Raw genomic sequence first — 18200 nt, 5'->3', positions numbered from 1 at the left:
GACTCATCATGTTTTAGTTGAGAAACTAAAGCGTTGTTTAATGGGTGTTCTGCCCAGAAAATAGGAATAACTTTGGTGAATGCCCCAGAGGTAGAAGAAATGACTTCTTTAGTTGCCTTGCCCCTTTCCACGTTGTCTTCTAATATTCTTAGTGCAAATCCTGCTAAATTGTCCTGAAAAAAGTCATTAAAATGTTATCAGGTAACTTAATGGTAGAAATAGAATATAAAATACTGTATATACTAAGGAACATGAAGCATATCATAACATACAATAACAAAGAGCATTTAGCAATTTGACACCATATAAGAACAATGATCAGTGACTAAAGGGGTGTAACACACAGAGAACTTTTAATAGGAGATTTTGACTAGATAGTCAAAATCTCCTAGAAGGTTAGCCAAAATCTCCCTATTTTTCTCCTGCTTAGTCAAAATTGTCTAGCAACATGTAACATGTGCAGAGACCTACATTGGGGTGGGGTGTGTTGAAACTGAGATCTAAATTGCAGTGTAAAAATAATGCAGCCAGTATTTACCCGGGCTCAGATCGTTTTGTCTACAAGCATTAGGTTGACAGGGTCATTATATCGACAGGTTAAAAGGCCGACACAAGCAAAATGTCGATGGTGGTTTTCTGTGTTTTTTTTCGCTAAAATGTCAACATGGACACTGAAACGTAGCACCGCGTCCCCTTGCAAGGCTCGCTACACACGGCACACTATTTTATTCTCCCTCCACACCCTAGTGGATGGTAGTGCATTAAATACTGCGATCAGATCTGAATAAGGGCCAAAGTCTCTGCTCCTTTAGCTTCAGAACAGGCAGGCATAGACCAAGGCACTCACTCGTCTCGATATTAGCAGGTCCAAGACAGTCTCTGGCAGCACCAGCTCTCTAGCCTGCTTTCTTCCAGCCACATAATAATACTCGCTCTGCTCCCAGGCATCTTACCCTTTTTAAATCCACTTCAGAAATGCCACTTTAGCAGAGTAAACTAAAACCTGGTATGCAGTATGGGAATGGCCTAGCACCAAATCCCTACAGCCACCTCAAAACCCCGGACCGTAGCATCCATTTCATACCTGTCTGGGATTTATATCACTGACATCAGCAGCCACAGTGACACATACCTGCCATCTAGCAATTTTCCTGCTGGCTTCCTACAACAGATAAATGTGTAAACACAAATATTTCTTTGCAAATGTTACAACGCAACATTATGAATTTTATCTGGTCTATGAAAAAACCGAGAGTAAAATTATTCAATACTTCAGAAGCGTCCATCAGAGGGTGGCCTAGGGGTCCCTAACGTTAGATCGTATTATTTGGCTACAAAATTGTCACAATGCATCCTTTGGAACAGACCGAAAATAGAAAGTTTGGGTTGAAATTGAATCTAACGTTCTTAACCTGCACTCTATTTCTTCATTGTTATGGTTGCCAAAAAAAACACGACCAAAAACTCTTAAAAAATCACCCAATAATTTCTTTTAATGGTACTTGTGTATTTTGGCGGCGCCCCCGATGTCCGTCGTACGACGAACAGATCGCATGCCATGCACCCGATGGCATGCGATGCGATTTTGACCCCCTATACGACCAAAAATCGTATAAGCACCCTAAAGGGTGCTTTTGAGCACCCAAATGGGTGCTTACAATGTTAAATGCACCCCCACGCCACCCCCCCACTATAAACGTGAACCCGAAGCGTGGCGAGCGCAGCGAGCCCGCGAGGGGCGGCGGTACGCGTCCTACGACCTTTTCATACCCCCACTATCCACGTCGGCGTGGAGTTGAGAATAGAATAGTGTGGCGAGCGCAGCGAGCCACCGAGCCCGAAGCGTGGTGAGCGCATCGAGCCCCGCGAGGGGACGCGGATACCTTCACAGTTATACGCGTCCCCTCGCGGGCTTCACAGGTGTCCGTGGCGACGCGGACACCTGTGAAGCCCGCGAGGGGACGCGTTTACCTGTGAAGGTATCCGCGTCCGCTCGCCACGCTTCGGGCTCGGTGGCTCGCTGCGCTCGCCACACTATTCTATTCTCAACTCCACGCCGACGTGGATAGTGGGGGTATGAAAAGGTCGTAGGACGCGTACCGCTGCGCTCGCCACGCTTCGGGTTCACGTTTATAGTGGGGGGTGGCGTGGGGGTGCATTTAACATTGTAAGCACCCATTTGGGTGCTTAACATAGTATAAGCACCCATTAGGGTGCTTATACAATGTTTAATCGCATCGCATCGTATGGCATCGTATGCCATGTACAATGGCATACAATTTCAAAATTGTATGCCATCGTGCTCTATCATACGATATCGCGTCGCATCGCATACCATCGTATGTGTTATGGTATGCGATGCGATGGGCGCCGCCAAAATACACAAGTACCCTTTTAATTTAGATATATGGGACAATACAACATTGCTCCACTGCCCAGTCCATTGATTGACAATCCCAGCTTTCAACCAGGAATTAAGACAAAATCTTATGAGTGTTGGTGGAAGAGTGGAATTGGATTTCTTAATGATATTTCTAAAAATACTATTTCTCCAACTTTTGCGGATATTCAAACTCTACATTCAATTCCTCATAAAAAATGTTTTCAATATCTCCAGATAAGATACTTTCATGTATCGACAAAACAACAAATCACTGCTAGAAACAGGACTTCAATTGAAAATTAAGTTTATTGCAGAACAAACACTGAGGGGCAGATTTATTAAGCTTGGAGAAGGGATAAACTGGAGATAAAGCGGAGAAAAGGTAAAAGGAGATAAAGCACAGCAAATCAGCTGTGTTTGAAAAAGACAGTTGGGAGTTGATTGGCTGGTGCTTTATCTCCTTTTACCTTTTCTCCGCTTTATCTCCAGTTTATCTCTTCTCCAAACTGAGGGCCTTATTCGAGTTCACTCTTTCTGACAAAATCCTTCTTAGATGGACAAAACCATGTGCACTGCAGGGGGGCAGATGTAACTTGTGCAGATCTAATTAGATTTGGGTGGGGTTTTACTTCAAAGTGAGCTCTATATTGCAGTGTTAAAATACAGCAGCCAGTATTTACCCTGCAAAGAATCACCAAAAAATCACCATATTTCTATCTGCACATGTTACATCTGCCCCCCTGAGGTGCACATGGTTTTGTCCATCTAAGAAGGATTTTGTCAGAAAGAGTGAACTCGAATAAGGCCCTGAATGATACCCCTTTTACACCGCCGAAAAATCCGGGTCAGCGGTGGGTCAGACCCGGATCTTCCGCGGTGTAAAAGGGGTATATCCGTGTCAATTTACACGGGTCCTCTACCCAGGTCCTGACCTGGTTAGAACGCGGCTAGGACCAGTGTAAAGGCCGGTGTAAATTGTACGCTGCGGGTTGGGACATCGTCACCTGTGTTTCCAGGAAGTCGGCGGCAGCGGGGAGCAATTTCAACCGCACACCCTGCAGGAAGTCAGCGGCAGCGGGGAGAGAAAAGCCCGGCGCACACATCCCCCGGGAGGCGGGCAGCGCACGTTACTGGCGCTGTACAGGTGCCCCGCCGGCCACGCTACCAGACGGCATTTTAAAGCTGAGCCTGCTGCCCATACTCCTCTGGACTCCCCACCCCCGTGCAGGTCAGTGCTGTGCACCCTGTTCGCTGCAGCAGGTGGTGGGGATGCTGTGCACCCTGTTCACTGCAGCAGGTGGTGGGGAGGCATAATGATAATGCTGCTGCAAGGGGGGGATGTTTTACATGCTTATAATACTGCTGTTCAGGGGGCGGGGGGCAGGGGGAGATGCTGCTGCATGTGGAGGGGAGACAAGGGGGATATGGGACATGATTATAATACTGCTGCTTCAGGGGGAGGGGTGGGGGCAGATGCTGCTGCAGGGGGAAATGGGTATAATGATACTGCTGCTGCAGGGGGGGCAAGGGGGAGATGCTGCTTCAGGGGGGGCAAGGGGAAGATGCTGCTGCAGGGGGAGATGTGGGGTATGATAGTGCTGCTGTTGCAGGGGGTGGCAAGGGGGAGATGCTGCTGCAGGGGGGGCAAGAGGCAGATGCTGCTGCAGGGGCAAATGGGTATGATGATAGTGCTGCTGCATGGGAGGCAAGGGGAAGATGCTGCTGCAGGCGGAGCACGGGGGAGATACTGCTTCAGGGGGAGGGGAGTAAGGGGGAGATGCTGGGGGAGGGGGACAAGGGGGAGATGCTGCAGGGGAAGGGAGGGCAAGGGGAGATGCTGCTGCAGTGGGAGGGGGGCAAAGGAGGAGATGGTCGCTGCTGCAGTGGGAGGAGGGCAAAGGAGGAGATGGTCGCTGCTGCAGTGGTGGCGCAAAGGGGGAGATGCTTGCTGGAATACAAGTATTCCTCTTGTGAAGGGGTTGTAGCCCGAAAATGTGCCGTTGAGGTCTATTAAAACAACAAAAATGTTGCTGCAGTGACTTGCTGTTTCCGGTCACCTGTTGGAGCGGAGAACCCTGCTTGGTATATTTATATCTAACCATATTCGCATATACAGTGATCGCAGTGGGCTGTCCCTTATGTCTCTCCCTGACCCTGCTGTCTCTTTTTCTGTCCTGACCACAGCCTCCTGTGTACCACTGCTTCAGGCGACCACAGCCTCCACCGCACCACAGACGACGACAACCACAACTTCCCCTGCACCGCCATTGCCACTGGTCTCCTCCTCCACAGTCTCCACTGCCGATCACAGCCTAAGGTAAGGTAATCTGACCCTCCCTCACTCTGTCCCTGCCATCCCTCGCTGTCCCTTATGTCTCTCCCTGACCCTGCTGTCTCTTTTTCTGTCCTGACCACAGCCTCCTGTGTACCACTGCTTCAGGCGACCACAGACGATGACATTAACTTCCTTTGCACCGCCATTGCCACTGGTCTCCTCCTCCACAGTCTCCACTGCCGATCACAGCCTAAGGTAAGGTAATCTGACCCTCGCTCTCTGTCCCTGCCAAAAAAGCAATTATAGATTTGAAAACTTTTATATTAGACAGCAGTGTCCTGTGGTTATTATCTATGAAGTCCTCTGTGAGTGCCGCTAGAAAACAAAGTGTGTGTGTGTGTGTGTATCTATCTATCTATCTATCTCTCTCCTTGCTTGGGCAATGGCTGCATTTCAGTTTAGGAGTGGCTAACCTACACCGGATGTTTTTTTGTTTTTTTCATCATTTGTTTATATGGCGCCAAAAGGGTTCTGCAGCACCTGACAATACACAGATGAGTGAAAAACAAGATTGGTTTGGCCTTGTTTATCACCTTAACGGTTGTGTTTAATTATTATTTTTTTTCCCAGAGTTGAGCAGCATGTCTACAACATGGACAGAGGCAGAAATTAAAGAGCTCCTGCTAATACGGGGTGAAGAAGAAATAAGGCGCCAAATGACTGGGACTGTTAAGGACAGTATTTTGTACCTTAACATTTCGGAGATGCTGGCTTCTCGGGGAATACATCGCACACAAAAGCAAGTTGTGAACAAGCTAAAAGCCTTATGTAAACAATTTACAAAAGTCCATGATCATAACCGCAGAACAAGTGGAGCAGCGCGTCAGGAATGGGTGTACTATGACCTATGCTACAGTGTATTTGGAAATACTGCACTGACAAACCCAGTGGCACTGTAGTCTTCTATACCCCCATCCTTATCTCAGATGGAGTGCAGTGAGGAGACACCGGCTATGCAGGCTGCCCCACCATCCTCTCAATGTCCTACGCCATCTCCACTATTATTTGATGAGGCCATAGATGCCGCCAGATATCAATATAATGGACTCCAACACCCAAGAACACCGCATCATAGATCCCATACAGGGGGACATGCAGACAAGCTCCGAAACACCAGTCGCCACACAGAACCCGAGGCTGCGCACTAACAGCAAGTACTTTTTTTTAAAATTGTATTTACTAATGAAAGCAGCATCCGTTGCATAGTCTTGGTAGTGTGCAAGTGGAAGACCATAAGCACATGTACGTGAACACAACTGCTATTTTTTAAAATATGCCATTCTTCATTTTTGTTTTCTCTCTCTCTTCTTTATAGTATAAAACGTACCAACGAGGAGGAAACCGCAAAACAGGGCAGATCTAGCGGCAAAAGCCATAACTGGCACTATTGTGGAGCACCTCCGCCAGCTGGACTGACACGCAAGCGCAGGAAGATGTGCGAATGGAAAGGTTTCTTGAATCTGAACGTCAATTTCACCAATCCTTCATGTCGCAGCTAATGACCATGCAGGAGCGGCAAATTTCTTTCTTTGAGCGTATGCTTTCCCGTACATCAGGGAACAGAATTCAAAATGTACCACAGATGACACAACATCCATCTCAGGGCCCAGCATACCCTGACCCACAATATGGCCAATATAGAGGGTACAATTTCTATAACCCAAACACTAGTGTTGCTGCAGTAATACCAAATCAAGAAACACAGGATTATCCTGTGTATAGGCAACTGTCATAAAATGTAAAAAATGTTCTACCTCAGAAGTTTACATTAAAAAGATTGGTACTTGTTTAGTTTCACGGCGGCAGCGTCTCAATCGCAGCAGCGTCTGTGTCCCCTTGCGGGGCTCGCCACGCTATGTAAAATCAACTCCATGCCAATGTGGATAGTGGGGGGTATGAAGTAATTCACGTTGGCATGGACTTTATTTTATATAGTTTTCCGAACCCGGAAGTAGCGGGCGGCCATGCTGCCACCGTGAAACTAAACAAGAACCAAAATATTTGATGTTTTAGGTCCTCCAAAAAAGGCCACTCGACAGTAAATTTGTGTTTTTTTTAACTGTTTACATGCAAAAAATGTATTTTATACTGCACTTTATGCCACTATGTGTGCATCAGCACTTTCGTAAAGTTTTGTATGCCAGTTCTTATGTACAGTTTGCTAAAGAATCAGATACTATGCAAAAAGTTTATGGGCGGTATTGAATTTAGTTTGGCAGCAGTGCCGACAGCATTGAATATAGCCCTATGTGTATGTTTTAGATATTTACATGCCAAACAGTATATTATACTGCACTTTTAGACAATTAACTGTGCATTTGTACTTTTGTAAAGTTTTACAATGTCTACAATACATGTTATGTGGTTGTTATGCAGAGTTCAGCAAACAAAACCATACAATGCAAATACCATTTTTGAGTGAATTTACTTGTTGAACATATATTTAACAAAATAAACCAAACATTGGATGCAACAACACTGGTATCTTGTCATGTCTTTTAAATCATTGAGGGAAGGTTGGCAGCAAGGGTTGTCCAGAGGAGCTCTGCAGTGGAGTCATGCTCCCCCTCATTGGCTGTTGCATCCATTGTAGTGTAATGGTGTAGGTAATGCTCTTTTTGTATTTCACAAATGTTGTGAAGGATGCAGCAGGCAGCAACTACATGGGGCATGATCTTTAAATTAACATTATTTATTTTCATCAAACATCGCCAACGTCCCTTTAAACGGCCAAATGTATTTTCTACAGCCATCCGGGGAGAGCTTAAGGTATGGGTGTAGGTGATCTTCTCGGGGGTCAATTGAACATGTTGGGTGTATCCTTTCATCAGCCACGGGCGCAACGGGTATGCTGCATCCCCTATTATGTGGACTGGAATCACCACACCATCTACGATCACTGATTTCTGTAAGAAAATAACATCATATGAGAATACTTGTTGGATACATAACCGCTGCTATCCCATCAGGTGGGATGCTAAACTCATCCCCAGTACATTGCACAGGTGACATGATAGGTCCTGTTGTTGAACTACAGACAGGCCCGGTGACAGCTGCGGGTGTTTCTAAAGTAAGAGTACCTGGTGACTATGTATATGTTGGGTCAGTTTGTAGGATACGTGGGTCAGGATTAGGCTGCAGGGGTAGGGAGAGCGTAAAGTGTGATATAGTACAGGCCGTAGGGTGAGGGAGGGTATCAGTGTAATAGGGCAGGGTGATGGAGTGTGTCAGGGTGATAGAATGCAGGCTGCATGGTGAGGGAGGGTGTCAGTGTGATGTAGCGCAGGGTGAGGGAGGGTATCAGTGTGATATAGCGCAGGACGCAGGGTGAGGGAGGGTGTCAGTGTGATACAGTGCAGGGTGAGGGAGGGTGTCAGTGTGATATAGTGCAGGGTGAGGGAGTGTTAGTGTGATATAGCGCAGGACGCAGTGTGAGGGAGTGTCAGTGTGATAGCGCAGGGTGAGAGTGTGTCAGTGTGATAGCGCAGGACGCAGGGTGAGGGAGGGTGTCAGTGTGATACAGTGCAGGGCGAGGGAGTGCATCAGGGTGATAACGCGCAGGTCACATTGAGGGTGTGCATCAGTATCCAGGGGGGTCCACACTGCACACATTATTTTCAATATTCTTACTGTAACTCTCTAGGAAATGCTATTCACCTCGCTTTTCCTCAGCGATACTGTACAAGTCAGAGTTGGAAAGGACTCTGGCATCATGTGACCGCCCTGGCCACCCTATAAACACATCTGTGAAACTAAAAAGAATATAAAAATTAGACATTTAACATTAACCAGCAAACCCCCGCAACAAATCTAAAGTGAATATGAAACACTAGTATTAATGCACTTACCAGTATCTGTGGTCAACTACGGCCTGTAGAATGATAGAATGCCACCCCTTGCGATTGTAGTAGTCAGCATGGTTGTCATGGGGGGCAATGATGGGGATATGGGTCCCATCTATGGCACCACCACACTGTGGATATCCACGTCTCAGGAAGCCTTGGACAGTATCATCTAGACGCTGTCCTTCCGGCAAGCAGAGGAAGCGCTGGTACAGGGTATCCACAAATGCCTGTGTGACCTGATAGATTATCTTGCAGACTGTACCAATCCCAACTCCAAATAAACAGGATAATGTGCGGTACTCTCCGGGGGTGGCATACTACCAAATGGCAATGGCTAATCTCCTATTTGGGGCAATAGGCTGCCGGTAGTTTGTGGTCTGCATCGTCAGGGCTGGTGCCAATAAATCTAATATGTAATTGAATGTGGCACGAGACATACGAAAATGGGTTATCCACTGCTCCTCCTCAAAAGCTTCCAATGCGCATGAAAGCCTCTCCATGGCGCCGTTCTCTGACCCACATCCTCCGATCTCTCATGCTGCTCATTCGCATAATGGATGTGACGCTGGATGATATCAGTGCCCTCCTTCTGCGCAAATATTGGTGTGGAGATCTGTCCCTCTCAGCCAAGGACTGGGATCTCCTCCTTGCACTACTGAGAAGGTGACACAGCATGAGGTGCTGTGTCAAGCTCTCCACAGAGAAAACATCAAAAAGTTGAAAACAAAAAGAAAATCAGGATCACACATGTGCTTCTCTCTGCCATCATTGCTGCAATGCTGAGAGCTGGCCTCACCCCTCCCTTTTGTTAACTTTTGTGACCTTATCTCTATCAGACCTTAAATGGCCATTTTTAATGACATCCACAAGAAAAGGCAGGGCTGACCCAGGTCCAGTGTAAACGGTGCAGACCCAGGTCAAAGTGCTGTGTAAATGTGGTATAAAGCAGGGTCAGATCTTGAAAACTCCAGTGTTCAAAGACCAGGGTCCGACCAGGGTTTTTGGTGTAAAAGGGGTATGAATCTGCCCCTAAGGGCCTTATATCAACATTATATCCTTTGTTATTAAAACAAGGTTCAAATATAAGAGATTTACATGAATTGGCATGGGAAAAAGACCTGGGAGAGCCTTTAGACGATGAAGAATGGTCAGAAATTTACAAAAATGTTTCTTCTAGCTCAATATGTGTAAAACTAAAAGAAAATGCATACAAATTATTATACAGATGGTACTATGTCCCAGTTAAACTTAACAACATGAATTCTGCATTTTCCTCTATTTTTGGAGATGTAATTGTATGGAAGGCACATTTCTTCATATATGGTGGAATTGTCCAGTTTTAATCCCACTTTGGAAAGAAATTAATGTGTTAACTAGCTCAATTTTAGGAATTCAGGTCCCTTTGAAAGCTGGATATTTTCTCCTTTCTATGAACATCCCAGAGGCCAGTCAAGCTCAGAATAAATTATTCATGCATATAGTTCTTGCGACTAGAACTTGTATTGCTAGTCATTGGAAATCATCAGAACTGCCAACTTTGACTGAGATAATTAATAAAATATGGCATGTTTATTCAATGGAGTATAAAACTAGCATTTTAAATGGTTCTTCTGCTAAATTTATTAGAGTCTGGAACCCATGGAGTTCATATTTCAATATTCCTCAAGCATTTCATTATTATATATATATATATATATATATACAAATATATATAATTTATTTATTTATGATTTTTTTTTTCCTTTTCCTCTTCTCTCAAGCATCAGCCGTGTTGGTTCCCTTTCCTTTCCATTCCATTCCTTTACTATTCTTTTCGTCTTAATATAATTTTAATTAAAAAATCTAATGAATTGTCTATCTGATATGAATGAAGATAATATGTTTTTTTAAGAAGAAAAAACCAAGCTGTTAATTTCCGAAATGCTTTAGAAAATACTTGATGTTATATTTAAAAGAATGCTCTTAATATTTCTATTGAATTTAAGCTTACAAGAAAATTGTAATGCGTACTTTATATGTATTCATTGACTTTTCATTATTAAAATTTATATAAAAAAAACAAACACAAATATATCTTTACTGGAATGTAACTTCAAAGTCAACACTGCTGGTAACTTGGAATCATACTCCTAATATCCCTGTATAGTGATTTTTTTTTTTTTTAAATTTCATTTCTTTATTGCGTTTCATTTAATAAATATACATATCCACATAAATAAAAAAAAAACATTTACATACATACATTTACGTTACATATTACAAACTCACTTGACATACATACATTGCGTGGTGTTTTAACTGTTCAGTGTTCATATAATTAGTATTTTAGTACTGTGGAGGCTTTATAGGTCTTTTTTTCTCTATAGAGGTTCAGTTGATATCTTAATTTCTGGGGTAAATCAGACTTTGATCTTCTTTTCGGAACAGACTGGTTAAATAAATACATTCTATTTTTTTTTTTTTTCCCCCCTCCTTCTTCCCACTCCCATTCTTCTCTTCTCTTAGCCCAGTTTGGTTTTGTTTTGGCAACTCTTTTTCTTCTTTTTTTTCTTTCTTTTTTTTCCTTTCCCTTTCCCCTCTATCCCTTCCCCTTTAATCATCTTCTTATGGGCAACAATAAATATATACTAATAAAAAAAAAAAAAAAAAAAGAAACACACCTATATATTACCGTGATTATTTGTGGACTGTGTCGGCTACCAACAATATATCTTAACTCAATTCTATATTCTGTGTTGTCTTAAATTCCATAATAGTGTGATTGTGTCCAGTGTTTCCACACTGCATTAAATTTACTTAACGTATTTCGTTCTTGTGCAATGTGTTTCTCTCGTTTTATTACAAAATTTACCCGTGCCTTCCATACTTCAATATTTGGTGCTATATTAGACATCCATTGTCTACCCACAATGATCTTTGCAATTGATACAAGATTTATTATATATTCTTTACCATTTCTGTCAATATTGCCCCCTACTATTCCTAGTAGGCAGCATTTAGTGTTCAAAATTTCTTTTGGAATACCTGTCTCTACTATAATTGCCGTGACTTTTTCCCAAAACTGAAAAACATAATTACATTCCCATATTAAATGAAAAAAAGTACCAGAGATATCCGAACATTTCGGACAGGTGGAGGTAGTTCTTCCCGCGAACTTCATCATCCTTACTGGAGTCATATATGACCTATAAAGGATAAATAACTGCGTCTGCTGTATTCGAATGGAGTTTGTTGCTTTTATAACCCCCACTTTGGCAGCTACCCATTCTGCCTCAGTTATTTCCCCGACTTCATTTTCCCATTTTTCTCTCACCTTATCCAGGTTATCTTTAAACTTATTCTCCATTAGGGTACCATATATTTTAGATACTAATTTCTTATTATTGGGGGTGTTTATCAATCTTTTAATTTCGGATTCGCCAAAACCCACCTCTGGTATTATTACTCGTGTTTCCAATATACTTCTAAGTTGTAGATATCTAAATAGATATGTATTTGGAAGTTTATACTCTTCTTTTAATTGTTGGAATGTCTTTAACCCGAATGGTCCATAGACCTGGGAGAGAAGTATTATGGAATAGGGATGCCAAACTTTGTTTAATTGTAAAAACTTAGTATCCTTAGGGGTCAATATATCTATAATTCTAAAATCTTTATCGATCAATTTATTATCCAATGTCTGATTGGCCTCTTTCCAGACCTTTAACGCTTGGTCTATCAATGGAGGGTCTCCTTGGTGTTTCTTCCCCTGAATTAATCTAAACTTGGGAGGTATATTGGGGGTGGAGGTTTCTACTAATCTTTTTACCAGATGACTATTTTCTTCCTCTTCCCTTACCCAAGCTTTCAGATGTGCCAGCTGTCCTGCTATATAATAGCTTCTGAGGTCAGGGAGCGCCATCCCACCCTTAGCTCTAGGCCTCATCAGATCGTTAAATTTAATCTTGGGGCGAGCCCCATTCCATATGAAGGAGCTTATTATGCTATTTAACTTCCTAAACAGCGGTTTAGGGAGATAGATCGGTGATTGCTGTAATATATATAATACCTTCGGAAGCACAATTAGTTTTACCAAATTGACCCTCCCGATGGGTATCATGGGCAGCTTACTCCAGACTTTAATTTTACTTTTTAGCCATTCCATCATGGGTTGCACATTTAGTTCTATAAATTCTTTCGGGTCAGCAGAAATCTGTATCCCAAGGTATTTGAAATTTGATACCCTCTTGAGTCGTGATGGTAATGTCTGTGAGCCGCTGTCCATGTCACCCACCGCAAGAATATTGGATTTGGTCCAATTTATTCTGAAACCTGTATAGTCTCCAAAATCTTCAATTAAACTCAGTATTATTGGGAGAGTAGTACTGTAATTTTTCAAAAATATTAGAAGATCGTCCGCATATAATGCAATTCTCTCTGTCTGATCTTTAACTACATAGCCCAAGTCCACCGGATGTTGCCTGATCAAGCAGGCCAAGGGTTCTATCGCCAGGGCGAACAAAACAGGGGACAGTGGACATCCCTGCCTTGTCCCCCTGGCGAGACCAAATGGCAACGAGGTCCATCCGTTTGCTGATATACGTGCAGTTGGGCTATGGTATAATAATTGCAACCATCCGATAAAATTTGGGCCAAACCCAAATGCCCTAAGTACCTCCCATAAATATGGCCACTCTATTGCATCGAAGGCCTTTATCGCATCCAGGGACACCACCGCTCCTTGGTTCTCCTCTAGATCTTTTATCTGCAGATGCGAGAAAAGCCTTCGAATATTTATGCTAGTCTCCTTACCGGGCATAAATCCCGTCTGATCAGGGTGGATCAACCTAGCAATAAACTTATTTAACCTGTTTGCAAAAATTTTAGCAGTTACCTTTGCCTCAACTGAAATAAGCGAAATAGGCCGGTACGAGTCCATTTCCTCAGGGTCCTTCCCTGGTTTGGGGATCAATATTATTTTCGCTTCGGTCATAGATTTTGGGATAGTCCCCCTATTAAACCCTTCAGTAAGTGTTTGAAGTAATAAGGGTGCTAGTGTTTCAGAATATTTTTTATACATCTCCGCTGGTAGGCCATCGAGACCTGGCGCTTTCCCTGAAGGCATCGATTTAATCGCCTCTATAATTTCCTCCATTAACAGCGGAGCCTCTAGTTCGTTTTTACTATTATCATCTAGTTTTGGGAGGTTGATTTTATTAAGAAAATGTTTTATACTATCTCCGTCATGTTGTATTTTACTGGAATATAGATCTTTAAAGTAGTCTACAAACGCTTCTCCTATTTGATGGGATGTATGGACTATATTATTGACCTGATTTTTTATTTTTAGTATTGTGTTGGGGGGCTTTTCGCATTTCGCTAAAAATGCCAGATACTTCCCTGAACGATCCTCATTTTGATATTTTAGCTTAACTCTGTGTTTCATAATGGTCTGATTGACCAATTCAATGGCCTTTATCCATTTATCTTTAGCCTCCTGCCATTCAGTATATGCAAACTCAGAATTATTTAAACAATATATTTTTTCTTTTTCAATATACTTTTTTTCCAGATGAGCTATACTCTCTCTACTTTTCCTTTTTTCCTCAGCTATTCTTTTCCGTAGCGTACCTCTAATGTGGGCCTTCAAAGCGTCCCATACCACAGTGATCTCCACTGAACCCACATTGATATCCCAGAAGTCTCGCCATTGGGGCGCAAGGTCATTATTTTGGTCTATTTTGTGCAGCCAATTGGGGTTAAACCTCCAAAAGCTCTGACCCAGTTCACTGCCAGAGTCAAATTCCATGTATATCGGAGAATGGTCCGATATACCTCGGGCCTTGTACTCTATCTTGCGGACCTTTGGGACAAACTCCTTGGATACCAATATCAAATCTATCCTTGATAGGGTTATATGCGATGCTGAAAAACATGAGAATTGTTTATTGTCTGGATTACGCAAACGCCATGGATCGATCCACCCAATGTTTTCGATATACCTGTCGAATCCCTGATTACTTCTACCTCCTCCCGCTCCCTCACGGTTCTGCCTGTCTATCTGGGGGTTCAGGACATTATTAAAATCCCCAAGACACAATATAGGTACCTCTGGCGAGGTGGTCATAAATTCTATGGCCTTATTTAGAACTTTGAAAGAAAAAGGTGGTGGCACATATACTGCTAGAATCAACATTTGTACTGAGTTAATCAGGCAATCTATAAAGACATAACACCCATATGGGTCACTAATCACTCTATTACAGAAAAAAGGCTAATGATTTTCGGATTAAAACCGATACTCCCCTAGACGTTGAGGTGAAGGGTGCATGATATGCGTGACCTATCCAAGGTTTTTTTAGGGCCTGTAACTTGTTTTTAGCTAGATGTGTTTCAGATAAACACATAATATCTACTCCATAATTTTTCAATTGGTTCATTACAAGAGATCGCTTAACCCTATCGTTTAAGCCTCGTGTGTTCCATGCGAGAATTTTAACCATTTCTTACAATTTGGTATAGATTCCCCAACTGCTATGTCTTATCACTATCCTTATAATGAACCAATTTTTTACAGTTTAAGCCTCCACATTTTTCAAAGACCACGCTTTCATAACAAACATTACATATAGCAGATACAAAAACAAACACAAAAACACCCATTCCCCCCCCTCCCCCCCCACCCTATATACCAGTTCTCCCAAGCTGTGTATACTTGATCCCAATCCCTATATTCTTTTCCCTTAGGGGCTAGACTATTCCTGACCACCATCGGGCGGTGAGCCCCCTGGTGACTTTTTAATCAGTCATTGTCCCACTGCCTTCCATCTGATGTTTTCCCGGAGCCCATTTGTCGATCCAGCTTGCTGCATCCTTTGGGTTTGTGAAAAATACTGTTTCTCCTCCCGCCACCACCCTCAACTTTGCAGGATATAGCATGGAATAGGAAAGTCCTTTTTCCCTTAATCTTCTTTTGATTTCTATATATCTTGCTCTCTCCTTCTGTGTCTCGGCTGGATAATCGGGAAAGATTGATATTTTAGCCCCATTGTGCAATATTGGGCTTTTTACTCTGGCCATTCTGATTATGGCATCGCGGTCCTGGTAATGTAACAACTTTATGATCATTGTTCTCGGGGGTGCCCCCGGAGGGAGAGGTCTGAAGGGCACTCTGTGTGCTCGTTCTATTGAAAAGAACCTCGAGAATGTTTCACCATCAAATCTTTCAAGTAACCATTGCTCCATGTATTTTATCGTGTCCCCTCCTTCCTCCTTCTCGGGCAATCCCACTATCCTTAGATTATTCCTCCGACTCCTCCCCTCGAGATCTGATATTTTGATTTTCATCTCTTTCATTTGGACATTTAGTTTATCCACTTTCGCCACTATTATGTTATTACCGTCCTCCATTTGTGAGACCCGGGACTCTGTCTCTTTTTGTTGTTCTTTCACTAATTTAATGTCCTGTCTCATATTTGCCACATCAGTTTGAATGTCTGAAATTTTTCCCATAAGTCTCTGTTCAGAGCCTGTTATAGCCTCCATTAACTGTTGCAGAGTAACCTCTTCAGTTTCTGGGGGGTTACTGCCCTTGACTGGTGTTGATGAAGGTGTACTTGTGGGGGTCTGCGCTTTAGTGCTATTACTGGGTTGTGTGCGTGCGTATCTTTCGAGACGTGCCGCAGCACTTGTATTTCCAGTTTTGCCCATATTAGCAGCGGTAACTCTTACCGTGGCCTGTTGTTGCTGTTTCCTAACAGGTTTTTCGGGTGGACTTTATAACATATAGTTGATCTGATCAGCAGTGTTCTTGTCCCCTTGCCTCTCCAAACGTATAGAATCAGCAGGATAGCAGGATATCAGCAGATATTTTGGTCCACGGTGGTCTGGCCTCTGCTTCCTCTAGGACACGCTGGTTCTTGTCGATAATGATCTTCTCCTCTGCTTTCTACTAGCACACACAGCCCCCAGTTGTTATAATAAACACAGAGAAAAAAAAGTCCTGACACCTTCTGAGTGTCCACACACTCCACTATCTGGAGCAGGAACCGCCGCTTTGACAGAGTGTATTGGCAGGGCTTATTAGCGGGGTGCTCGCCGCCTATTAGTGTCACTGAGGGTCTGCGGGAAACCAGTCTCTGCTATGCGGGGGGGGGGGGACCAGACCCGACCCTCCACAGGCTCTCCGGCACAGCGCGGCTTCCCCGCCGACGTCACAGCCAAGCGTCCCGCTTCCCGCAGCTTCCCCCTCGGGTGCGGCACGTCTCCACTGCACGCAGGGATCTCTCCTCGTCACCGCCGCTCACAAGGGTCTCTCCACGGCACACGCTGCAGCCGGGCACACAGATCAGGTCAGTGTTCCGGTACCAAATCAACGGGGCGGCGGGGCAGCAGGAGCGGCTTTAGTATGCCAATTCACTGGTCTCTTCCACGGGCTCTGGTAGTCTCAGACCTCGGCAGCCACTATTGGTATCAGGATTACGTCCAGGGAGCTCACCTCACTTCACCTCCTCACTCCCGCCCTGCCGTGGTCACGCATCCCTGTATAGTGATTAACTTATATTTGTAATTAGTTTGGGTACTTGTGTAATAGCACAGCGCCCAGCTACGCTATGTTTTCAGCGTAGCCTAAGTCAGAGTACCCCAACGGCTGCCTAGCGTAGTGTAGTGACTCCGCGGTATCCCAACGGCTGCCTAGCGTAGTTAGTGTAGTGACTCCGCGGTATCCCAACGGCTGCCTAGCGTAGTTAGTGTAGTGACTCCGCGGTATCCCAACGGCTGCCTAGTGTAGTTAGTGTAGTGACTCCGCGGTATCCCAACAGCTGCCTAGCGTAGGGACTCCGCGGCAACCCGACTCTGTCCCCGGCAAGCCTAGTGAGCGCCTCACACAGTGCCGGTAACCGTCAGATCCCATGTGCTGGCGGACGCCGGCAGAGAGGGGATCATGCGGGCACCGGCGGAGAGGTGCTCCAGCTGTCTGACAGGGTTAGGGGTTCGGTAGACAGACCGAAAGGCAACGCCTGAAATTGATGGTTGTCGCCCAGCGCAAATCTTAGGAACATTTCGTGCGGGGTCCATCTAGATATGTGTAGGTAGGCATCCTTCACATCTATGGAGGCTAGGAACTCCCCTTGTTCTAGACTGGCAAATACCGAGTGAAGCGACTCCATTCTGAACTTGAACACCTGAAGAAAAGGGTTCAAGGATCTCAGATGGAGAATGGGTCTTACCGACCCGTCCGGTTTTGGTACAAGGAAGAGGTTTGAGTAACAACCCTGACCTTGTTCCTGCCTCGGAACAGGAATAACTACCTTTGACTGAAGTAGTCTCTGTATGGCTCCCTGAAGGAGTGTACGATCCTGTTCCGATGCTAGAAAGGCTGATCGGAAGAAGCTTCTGGGGGAGGCCTGGCAAACTCCAGCCTGTAGCCCTGCAAAATAAGATTTCAGGCCCAGAGATCTAGGCACGAGGCTTCCCATACGTGGCTGAAGTGTGACAGTCGAGCTCCCACCTCGAGAATGTCTCGTGGTGGGCAGACCCCGTCATGCCGAGGACTTGGAGGCAGCTGCAGTTGCCGCACGGTCCTTTTGTCCTGAGGTATTAGTCTCTTTGAACTTACCTCTGGATCCTCTGTTGGCATTTGAGGCACCCCTGGCCT

General features: G+C 44.3%; 1 protein-coding gene across 6 annotated transcripts in view; it reads right to left on the bottom strand.

Annotated features, from left to right (window-relative positions):
- Positions 1–18200, bottom strand: part of LOC146075803 (uncharacterized) — a 249158-nt gene that overhangs the window by 21512 nt on the left and 209446 nt on the right. The window contains exon 2 of one of the 6 annotated variants that reach the window (XM_083185410.1): positions 1–173. This exon is cut by the window's left edge and continues 1381 nt beyond it. The exons of the other annotated variants lie outside the window; for them this stretch is intronic. Coding sequence (XP_083041536.1) covers positions 1–10 — 10 coding nt within the window. The 5' untranslated portion in view covers positions 11–173. The remainder of the gene's footprint in view (positions 174–18200) is intronic. 6 annotated transcript variants of the gene reach the window in all.

This window comes from Crinia signifera, chromosome 4 (genome assembly GCF_055691185.1).
Source record: "Crinia signifera chromosome 4, ASM5569118v1, whole genome shotgun sequence".
NCBI classification, from domain to species: Eukaryota; Metazoa; Chordata; class Amphibia; order Anura; family Myobatrachidae; genus Crinia; species Crinia signifera.
Note: the sequence above shows the minus strand (reverse complement) of the source record. Positions and strands in the feature narration are given on the sequence as shown.